The sequence below is a fragment of the Athene noctua genome, chromosome 4 (assembly GCF_965140245.1).
Source record: "Athene noctua chromosome 4, bAthNoc1.hap1.1, whole genome shotgun sequence".
NCBI classification, from domain to species: domain Eukaryota; kingdom Metazoa; phylum Chordata; class Aves; order Strigiformes; family Strigidae; genus Athene; species Athene noctua.
In genome coordinates, this window is record NC_134040.1 from 51,188,489 (window position 1) to 51,200,074 (window position 11,586).

At 39.2% G+C, this 11,586-nt stretch overlaps 1 protein-coding gene across 1 annotated transcript; it reads left to right on the forward strand.

Annotated features, from left to right (window-relative positions):
* Positions 1–7,560: 7,560 nt before the first annotated feature.
* Positions 7,561–7,917, forward strand: LOC141959976 (growth-regulated alpha protein-like). Its single transcript, XM_074904444.1, has 2 exons — positions 7,561–7,682; positions 7,830–7,917. Exons 1-2 carry the CDS (start codon positions 7,561–7,563, stop codon positions 7,915–7,917), a joined length of 210 nt encoding a protein of 69 aa, XP_074760545.1.
* Positions 7,918–11,586: the final 3,669 nt, after the last annotated feature.

Here is an 11,586-nt window from a genome sequence, read left to right on the forward strand (position 1 = left end):
AGATACTGTGCAATGAAATTACAGAAAACTTGCCCCTGAAGTCTCACTTTATTCAATACTTATGCCAGTTTAAGAATTTTCATAAAATTGTGGAGTTTCATGCTGAGATTGTTTTGGTTTCTAACAAGACAATGCTGGGGTTGGTTTGTTTGTTTTTAAATTAGTTTACATTTAATTATTTTGTATTTATACACAAGATAAAGGAACAGTAAATGTTCTGAAGAGGCTTAGATATTTTATGTCTACTCGTATGACATACTGTCATAATTCATATAGAATAAGTAATTTTTCTTATTCTGCTTTGGAAAAATGTATTTATGTAAAAAGGTGGATTTCTCATTATAATGTAATGAAATATAATGCAATAAAAATATTTTATTGTTGAAAAATATGCTGAGTTTTTTGTGAATTCCATGTTAAGATAGAGCTGTGTACCTGTGCCCATTTGGCTAGCTAGGAGGCTGGGAAGAAGTAACCTCTGTGCATGCACAGGGCTTCCCGAGCACACCTGCAGTCCATCTCTGTCTGAAGTGTCGGGGACATTCTGTACTGAGCAAACGTGCTTTTAGATTCAAAGACACATTTTTTAAACTCTTCACTTGGAGCTGCCAGTGTGAAGAGAGATTAATCGCAGGATGCAGGTATTGAATACAAGTAAGCCCTTGCAATCTGCAGGAACTTGTATTCTGGTTTAATTTAAAAGTAGGGCTGTGTTTAAAGTTAAAACACTTTTTGCTGGATGGGAGGGAGCAACAGTGTCTGCTGTGGTAAGAAAACATGAAGTTTACAACAACAGTTTCCAGGAAAATAAATTGTTTGGGTCCCAGCTGTAACAAGGAGCCCTGACATCTTTTAAAGCAAAGAAACTCCACCTCAGTGCACATTTCTAGTGCAAACAATATCTTCAATGACTAGGTATATAGTGCCTATTTTGTGACAGAAAAATCAATTGCTATTTGCTCATGAAGTTCAATAAAACCTTATCTGAAGATAAAACCATATCCTGGCCTTATTGACACAACTAAGATTCATAGTGTTCTCCTGTGACACCCAAAGAAAGGTGGCTCATCCTCATAAGTCTAGCTTTTATTTGAATGAAATCATTGGAAAGCAAATTCATATGAACAAGGATTGTCCTTGTTCCTTATTTCTTCCTCTTTACCTAGCAAGTAACTGGATGTTACTTTTTTGAGTTGTGGACATAGAGAAAAATTTTACTGAATCTTGAAAACTTCATGATGGATAAAATAGCTTTTCTCTTTGTAATGCCAAAATGTTGAAGTCCAATATTTAGGGTGTTGTGGTAATGAGAAAGTGTTACATCACTCAGAAAAGGAGAAATTACTTCTTTTTAGTGATACCATCCTCCTACTGTTGCTTTTGAAGGGAAAATGTGTTACTATATTAAAAACTTTCGCAGCGAAATAATTTATTTTGCCTGACTTATCCATCAGATGAGAGAAGAAATTTAGAGTAGTAAAGGGCTAGAAAGATGTCCTGCATCTGAGAAAAACAATCCAATTATGCAACTTTGCAAACATTAAAGAGAGAAGAAATTAGGGGAGAATGTAAGCTGTACAAAGCTACATGCCAAAAACAACAGGGAACTGGAGGGTTTACTTACATATGTACATATAATTAAATAAATGTCGTTCAAAGGATGGATTTTACAATGTTAAATATATATATATATATATATATATATATACATGCACACATCTGCTTAGATCAACTGCATATTATGAAATCACAAAATGACTCAAATGATAGATATTCTATACCCAACTGGCTATTCCACTGGGTTATAATGTGAACCACCTAGAAGCTGAAGGTATGATTAGTGTTACAGGTTCAGTCAGATGGTGAAATCTGTGTAAGGAAAACCAGCAGCTTCCAAATGACTGTGATACTATTTGTCAGACAAAAATGTTTGAAGTTCTCCCCCATATTCCACATTGCTAAGTGAGTTGAAGTGATTATTTACTGTGTTCTCCAAGAACATTTTCCTTCTCAAAGCTTATGCTAAAAGACTGTTTCCTCTTTGCATTTTTCTACCTTTTGCACTCTTTTAGACTGTATTTCCATTTTTATTAGTGAGAAAAAGAGAAACTTTGCTCTTTTTCCTCTCCATGTGAGTTCTGTTTCATATGGGTTTTGGTCCCTGTGCCATTTGGCACCTAAGGCATAGGTCCCCCTTGTAGTGATCCTGACAGACACCTTTGCATCGAGGAGTCAGTGACCCACCTAAACCAGGTAACGGAGCAGGCGCAGGCTCGTGCTGCGCTGCACATGCAGCTTGGCCGTCAGGCCTGCACCGTACTGCACATACCCCTCAAGTGCAGGATAAATCTAGGCATCTCCTGGTAATAGAGAGGTCTGCAGGGAGCTCCCACTCAACGCTGGTGATCAGCGATGTGACCTTGCCCTCATCTAAAACTGCCACAACAAATTCTTATGTGAACATTCTTATCTGATAGTAGAAAGGATAGAGTTGTTACCTTTTAGAAAATCTTCAGAAGATCCTGAATGACTCTCAGTGGGGTAATCTTTTCACAGTCAGGATCTGCACAGAAAGGTGTGCCCTGACTGGAGCCCTGTTCAATACTGCACAACTTCAGGTTACCAGCATGAAGGGACAGAAGACTATCTTTGCTATGTTCTTCTTCTATATAGTGATACTTCTAGAAATTGTATTTTAGGCAATAGTTGACAAAGAACAACAGGAGCCCGACTGCCTTTTTCCTGCCATTCTAATGGCCTAGCACCTCCTGGTTCAAAACACCCTTCAGGAATTCATGGAGGGAATTTTCAAACCCACGTATATGCAACACGTCTGGCTACCAAAGCTCTGCAGCTGGACCTATGCTAGCCAACTTGCTTCTTCCACACAGGTGATGTCAGCTTTACTCCAGACATAGAAAAACAGTGTCACCTGTTACACCACCAAATAATGAGACCTCACGGCTCTAGACGGTTTCTGATAAGGCTCACCCAGATGCTGAAGCAAGTCTACTGGATTTCCCACTTCTCCAAGCAGAGCAAAAATTTCCCAAAAAGGAAGCACAATGACAAATGACCTCAACTCTCTTCTGTCTCACCTCTAGTCACACCATGTTGGGCTGCAGAACCAGAGCTGCACTTGACTTCTCCTTCCCACCCTCCTTCCATCCTACCTCTACCATCCAGCTCTTTATTGGTCATCCTAACTCTACCATAGAAATGGAAGCCTCTTTCCAAGACAGGACCAATGCAGTTTACATTTCCAGTGCACCTCATTACTATGCTGAAACCACACATCTACCCCTCCTGACCATCCCATTGATGCTGTTTGTCACTATAAGCCTAGAGACAAGTCTTGTTGGATTTGCAGAGGTTTTTCCTGTTCACTGAGGAATTTCGCAGGATGCTCCTCTGCCAGTCTCAGAGCACAAGTCCCTTGCCAGTCCCAGAATTTATGCCTTGCCTTGCACCCTAGATGTTCTCCTTTAAGGATAAACTTGAGAGTATAAATTTTCAGGTGGTGGTAACAAGCCCATTGGGCTGTGGATATCCAACCAGGAGGTGCAGGTTCCTCCACTGATTACAAAAATGCAAGTACTACAATGCACATAAGTGTTCAGATATAACAGAGTAGCCCTGCAGTTGACAGCTGCTGAAAGTGCAAAAACATGTGCCTCCACGTTATTTACGAAGGACTGAAGTCAAACTCTATGCAAATTAACACATGGACGAAAACTGAAAGGTTATTTTGCAGGAAATGTCAGCAACTTTTCAGAAAGACATATATACAGATACCCAGTCCTTGCAGTAACCAATGATACTTTTCTACTGTGAGCTACTCACTTCACAAAAACGCTGAAGTCTTCCATTGTTTTCTGAAATAACCTCAGCTGTAAAAAAACCCTTAAAACTGTAGAGTGGCAAGCTTTACTGTTTTTGAAAGCTTTTCTAAATACATACTTTAGAAAAAAACTCCTTACTTATTCTTTTGAGTTAATAATCCAGAATATTGTAATTAGGTACTTAATATTTTTACCTATTTTTTCAGTCATTTTCTAAAATTACCAACATTTTAGTAATTTAACGAAGTGACCAATTTCACAATATGCAAATACACACCCAAAACCACAAATATCTGTTCATTTCGTGAGCTACCACTCACTTGCGTAACAACGCAAAACAGTTTCGTACCATCCGCTGGACAGAACTGAGTGCCTCAGCTTCAGGATTCCTTTCTGAATACTATATTTTAGGTATATCAAAATCATCAGCAATTCATTACAAGAGAAGGCAAGGCTAGACTGGGATCCAAAGTAGTGTGCAGTGTTCATGTCTGGTCACAGGCCAGGAGACAGTGACCAGTAGTGTGGCAAATGTATGCTTTCTTTTTAGCATAGATCTGAATTTTTCTTTCAGCATAGATGCCTAGAAAGACCTGTGAAGAAGAGATCTTCAAAAAGAGATGTATTCAATAGGGTTAAATGCAAGAGCATAATAATTTGTGTTTGCAAATCTGAAGGGACTTGCAAGAAGGAATTAAATTGTCCCTGACTGAGAACAGAGTAAAACCAAAGAGGGCTAAGGGCATAGAAGGGAGCGTGAGGAGATGGTGGCTGTTCCCAGCATTTCCACAGCTGCTTTTTTTTTGTGTGTGTGTGGTGTTGCACAAGTAACTCAAATCCTCATTAAACAAATTCATGAGCCACACATTATTAGCTCTCTTTAAAAGGAATGGGACCTGGAATGACAAAGTTAAAGCATAGCTTTAAGTGCTTTCTAAAACACTATCTAATATTCGGAGGTGTTGAAAACTCAAACCTTCTTAAAATCTTTGGGGTTTTTTAATAACTGCTACACAGTATGAATAAATGCAAGAGGTCACGAACTGTTTTCTGGACATGAGAGCACGTGGCAGGGCATGTCTTGTCCGTACACCTAAAGTCTCTTTTCCTACAGACAAGCATGTCCTCAGCCACAGGAAGAGTCCCTGGCCCATTATAGCCCATGCATTTGCTGGGTCTTATGTGGGATAGTGGATAAGCATAGGTAAGAGATTCTGAAAGATCTTAATGTGAGAATGGTCTGACTTCCTCATTCTGTCCAAATAATTACCTAGATCTTTGCCAATGTTCTATTACTGATTCTGTCTTGTACTTCAGCACTGAGAGAAAATTAAGCAAGTGCTGAGCTCTAAATGATGATAACCAATTTAATACCTCTCTCACTGCTTTAACCAGCATGTTATTTTCTCTTAGTATTTTACTTGGAATTAAGAAGGAATCACAGCAAGCAGAGTGGCTCCAACTTGCTGCTCAATTTCAGGTGCGAAACTGAGCACAAGCTGTTTCATCTCAGATTTTCCCACTTGTTCTGGTTGTGTCAAAAGGCAATAGCAAGAGCAATTCCATCTGTATTACATGTGCATAAGCAGCAAATCCTGGAGTGTAACTGTCAGCAGTCCCATGTGGGTCTAAAGACACAGCACAGATTGTTTTCAGTTCACCATAAGAAGGCACAGAGAGCAGTCATGGATAGCAAGACTGTAATCTCCCTCCTGATTCTCTCTTTTATGGGCAACTTTAATGGTAAGAAAATAGAATTTCTTTTCCTTTGTATTACAATTATTCTGCAATGTGGTTTAGCTAAACAGAATGTTTTCAAGGTGCGTGAACTTCTATACTCACATGGTCTTTCAGGTGAGGTAGCAGGTCAAGAAAAACATATTCATACTGTCAGAGTGGGCCTATTTCTTGTCTCCTATTATTATTCTGCTAGTGGAAATTCACTGCGGTTGGTGAACTTGTATCTTAAATATTCTGAGAAAAAGCAGGCTACAACCAGGGCCTCAGAAGTGATAGCTTGCAATAACTGTGTGGCATATTGCATCGCTATCACTTTTCATGCTGCTTTTATGATAACAGGCCCTGAGATGAAAGCTTGGAATATCCAGCTTAGTTTGAATCAGTATTTCTAATCAACAGCCATCTGTTGAGAGCTCTTTCCTGTGAAGCAGGAGGGTTAAAAAAACCCAAACTCTGCTGGGAAAGTCCAAGAAGTATTTTGTGGGCAGAAAGTATGCCAAGGGGTCTGGAATGCTTCCAAGCCTGAGCACCATGTAGATGCTTGGTCATACTGCATCCTTGCTTTATGTTGGGATGACACATATCTGCAGTCCCTCCTGAGCCAGAACAGAGCTGTGTGTGGCCAACTTCCAGGCTGGACAACTGTCTACCAGGACACCTGTATCATTACACACACCTGCAGTGAAGCCCTGTCACAGCCTTTGGGAATCTCATTTTCTTCCCTTGAGTCTGCAGATGGGATGTTGTTGCTCTGCTGGGAAGCTCTGTGCTTCCCAATGCTTGACTTTTTAAGTGCATTTGTTTCTGCTTTCTGCCAGGTAGGTAGAGAGGTGTTGGTCAGCCAAGAGAAGCACCAGCAGATTCAGCTGGGTGCAAGATAAGTGAAGAAGGGACATAGGTGGACAATCATATCAAGGTACAAGAACTAGCACAGGGTGAGGTAAAGGGGTTTGCTGTTTGGTCTTAAGGGATGTCAAGACTACCCACAGTAAGAGAGGATCGATGAACTGACTGGGATTTCGGCTCCTGCAGCTCTACTCCTCTCAGTAGGAGTGTGCCCCACATCCATTTATCTGGAGCTTGTCTTTGCTTCTTGTTGATACTGTCCTCAAAGTACTGAATTTCCTCTTTCAAATATATTCCACAGTTCAACTGTCAGGAATTTCAAGCTGAAGAGGCAGCTTGCCTTAGTCTGAAAAATGGACAAATGTGAGAGTTGTGATTATGCATTTTTTACCTGTGATACCTGGCTTGAAATCAGGAAGATATTTCTGTGTCTGCAGTGGGTGGAGTGGGGAAAGCTCTGGGGCTTCACGGCTGGTGCTCTTGAATAACTTCCATTCACCTTGCTGGTGGTCCAAGATGGGATAACTTTTTTTTTTTGCTTCACTAGGGTAACATGGGTCTGGAAGGACTGTCAGGCAACAGCAAATTCAGTCCATGGACTTGGGTTCTGTACAATGTGTGACATAATTTCTTGCTCCTAGTACTTAGCCAGAGTTGCTCCCTCAGAGGCCCCCACATCTTTCCTAGCATCTTGATTAAGCTTCTAAGCTGAATATTTTTGTAGCTTTTTCACACCGGGTAACAGTGTAGAATTTTAACACGAACAGGTTTCACCTCCAGGCTGTAATCATAGGAAGTAGCTGTCTGCCTCTTCAGATACGTTTTTCTTCCTCTCATAAGATAGAAGACCCACACTTCCAGTAGCCTTTCATTGCACTTGATGTCATGCGATGCCAAAATAACTGTAGTAGTAATGGAAATTTATAAATTGTTACCTGTACAAAGCCTGCAGATCTCAAATGCCCTGTTCTTGCTCAGTGAATGTACTACCTTAAACCCATGAATAGCAATCCATTTATACCCTGAGACATGAACTTGTTATCCCTTCTGCTTTCTCTAATTAATGTTTTCATTATTAGATTGGTGCAGTTGCAGACATTACAAGCTTTCCTTTCCTTTCCTCACAGAGATAATGCTGGCAGCAGAACTGCGGTGTCACTGCATCCAGACTGTCAGAGGATTAATGTTGCCAAAGCACCTGGCCAACGTAGAGATCATTCCTAAGGGCCCACACTGCAACGCTGTGGAAATTATGTAAGTCAGCAGGCAAGATAAATTATGGCTTACAAATGCTGAAACGTTGGCAGCCCTTGAACTTATAATCCTCAGCTTTGTCTGTGTACTCCTCTGACCTCCTTAGGTGTCAATATTAACTGAAATGAAATGTTCATTCCACTGCAGAGCAACACTGAAGAACAGCCAGCAAATCTGTTTAGATCCTCAGGCCAAATGGGTGAAGATGATAATCAACCGGATTCTGAACAGGTAACTGCCAAATCACCTAGTAACTAGAATTATTCCACCAAAGGGCATATTTTCTCAAGTACAAACATCAACGTGTGTGCAATCTTCAGCACTGTTTCTCTGAGACCCATTTGAGCACTGCAGGGCTACGAATACAGGACGACTACATTTAGTTGAACTCTGGACAAGGCAGAAACAAGGCTTACCTGACATATCTCAGTAATTTAAAACAAACTGTTACATGTCATACTTTTCAAACAAGTATATGGATCCAGGGTTCCTCAGGCTTGTGTTCAGCTCCACATGGCCAAGGGCAATGTTTGGGCTTTCTGGAGAATTGTCTTAGTAGCAATACATAAGTGAAGTTTAGCACTGCCCTGTGCCAATGGGTCTGCCTGAGAGACAAGATGATCATTAGGAGAAGCTTTCCTTGGGTCTGTGGGTGGATGCATCTCCTCAGAGTTAAATTACACACAATAGCTAACCAGGCAAAAATATTCTAGAACAGCGACTTCCCCCTAGTGCAAATTAAACAAACATTCATTTTTATTATTAATAATAATAATTAACATTATTATATAATAATAATTAACATTAAAAAGAAAACATAAAAGAAAATAATTTTTTTTTCCACTAAAAGTGAATCTGTTTTTGTCTAGTTTCCATGTTTGTAAATTAATCTCACTGTTTTGTGCCTGCTGTTAATTCACAGTTCATCCAAGAAACGGCATCAGTAAAGGGAACAGAGGCATCTCTGCAAGCAAGAGAAAGCCGCATAGAAATGCCATTAGCCTTTAAGTGTCTCCAGGATCAGAGTATTCATAATTCCACTCTAGCTTTTTCTAACCTCACTGCTCTCCATGCACAGACTGTTCATCTGCAAAAGGAAACTGCTGGGCTCAATAGCCTGTCACAACACTAGCAGACTCTCATATTTTATGGCAGAATTTTACATGGTGCTTGAAGCATTTAAAGCAATATCCTAACCAAACCCTAGCCTCCCACTGGTCAGCTGGAAACACCTGCACAGGTTTAGCAACACCGAGGATTTGGCATTCACTGAGCTGATAGTTATACCAAATCATCTCTAAGCTTCATTCTGAAGGACTATATACAGTTTTGTCTAGTTTAAGAGGGCTGTGATTTTCAAAGTAAAGAAGTATTAGCCAAAGGATATTCTTGCTGAAAGAAAAAAAAATAAAAAGGAAAAGAAAATTAAAAAAGGAATTTCTTGATATGAATAAAAACTTTGCTTAGAGGCAATATGGTCAATGAAGTGAAGCAAATGCTGTTGGATTTCAGTGTTTAAAAACCGGTGGTTTGGTCTTATGCATATTAAATGTACATCTAACCCTAAAACAGAGTCATTCTGGTTTTGTCACCAAGCTATCAATGTCACGAGTACTCTTCCATAAAAATGGCTTAAGAAGCCATGAATTCAACTTTCCATAAATGAAATGTGAAGAAGATGTATGTGAAATATCTTTAATGTTTTCAAACATGCTCAGAGTTTTGCCACCTGCAAACCATTGTTAAGGTTTATTCAAAGTGCACCATGGGCTGAAAAGTAAATAAAAATTCACAGTAAATACAACAAGACTGTAGGTAATATTCTGAATTGCTACCTCTGATTTTACAAAGGTAAAATAAACTAGATTTTAAATTTATTTTCAGTAATGACTGTTTTGCTAAAATACATTTTTCCTTTTCCCTTTAAATAACATGTTTGAATGCTGTCTTGTTTTCAAAATTAAAAGTGCCTGCTTCCCATCTGAATACAGGTGCATTTTTGGTTCATGACATCATCATTGAATACTAACACTATAGGTCTCCAAACACATTTGAGAGATGGTGTGTCAGCTGTGTAGCATGAGAGGCCATCTAAAGACTACCTGACTATTTAATAAATGAAAGAACAAACCAGATGAAACCAAACCAAACCAGATTTGCCATTAAGACCTTACACTTACAGATAGCTGAAAAAGTATTTACTGCAAGAAGAATTTTCTTCCAAATATATTGAAAAAGATGCCAGTCTAGTCAATTAATTAGGAAAAAACCTGTTGATATTTTTATCAATGTTTAGATTAAAAAAATATTTTTCTCAGTTTTAACTGAAATAAGGTAGCTGTTTTGATCAGTTTACTTTGCTAACAGCACACTCATACAGAGTTGGTATTGGGAACGCATATGCACATGACAGTAGGAGTTGATAATGAAAAATGTTTGATAAATGCAGTTTGCTCTCTACACCAAACCCTGAATTGCTATCTCAGATTCAAATTTTTGTCTCTGAAGACGGTGACTCCACTGAAGACACAAAGGGTTAATACAATATAAATATGATGCAGAGAAAGAGCAACTCAGTCTCCTTCCAGACTTCTAGGAAACAAAAATGCACCCACTAGCCAAATGTTACTGTCCCTCTCTGGGGCACCATCTTAAAAGGATTTAACGTTCCTGCCCTCACATCTGCCATTGCAAAAATTCTTGCAGAAACATTACTCCTCAAATACTCACAAAGTTCTTCTAACTTCCAGTCTACCTTTGCCCAGAATTAATTTAACACTCCCAACGTTTTTCCATGCAGTACCTCTGCATAAATAGGTCTTTCCTTCCTATATATGTCTCTGTGAAAATACATACAATATTGTCTCTGTAAAACGCACCTATAGCCCTTTTCAACAGCGTACACCCTTTATCTCTTTGCAGAATGTAATTACTTCAGTCTTCTTATCACCCTCATAGTTGTTCTCTTTGATTCCAGATAATCATTCTCAAACATAAGTATTAATCTTTCAGATAACATACTGATCTTGTAATGAAATGATGATTCCCAATTTCAAAACCACAGATTGATATGGCTGCTTTCATGGCAATTTAATTGCACTGTAGACAGTACAGACATGAGTAGATTTCAGCAGAGGCAGTAGTGATGGCCCTTTTATCATCAGGCAGGCATAGTATTAAAAATGAGAAAAGGCACAAGCCAAATCACTCTAATAGTTTTCAAGTATCCAAGTTTCCAAGGACATGGGAGGTGATCTGGCTGACTATGGGAGGAAGGGAAGGACACCTGTACAGTAGAACAAGATAAAATCCAGAGGAAAACTGTAACAAAGATACTAAGAGTTATAGGATGATAAACAAGTAAGCAGAATAGGTCTTTTTACAGTGGAAAAGAGATGACAGAGGGAACATGACAAAATTCTGTAAAGCTGTAAATGCCATGCTTAAGGAGAACAAGGAATGATGGGTCACTGATTCCAATCTAAAAGAAAAACTGGGCAAAAAATGACAGTAGCAAGTGGCAGGTTCAGCAAAAACTGAAGGAATTTGTTCTTCTTACAACAAATAGTTAAACTGTGGGATCCTTTGCTACCTGTTTGTGGATATTAAATGCTTCCAAGGGTTCAGGCAGTGAGCACACAAATTAGTGAGGGAAAATCCTAAGGCCTATTGAACACAATGATGCTGCTTTTGGCTCAAGAAGTTCCTTGACTTCAAATTGGCATCTGGATAAATACAAAGGAAAATTAATAGTGTAAAGTATCTTTATATGTTTTTCCTGTTCTTTCCTGTTTTTTTATTGGTCACTAGGAGTGTCAAGATACTGTTCTAGATGAACCTGTAATGAGACGTGACACAGCTGTTACGCTCTTTTGTCCTAAGGCCCTGAAATGTCATAGCATTT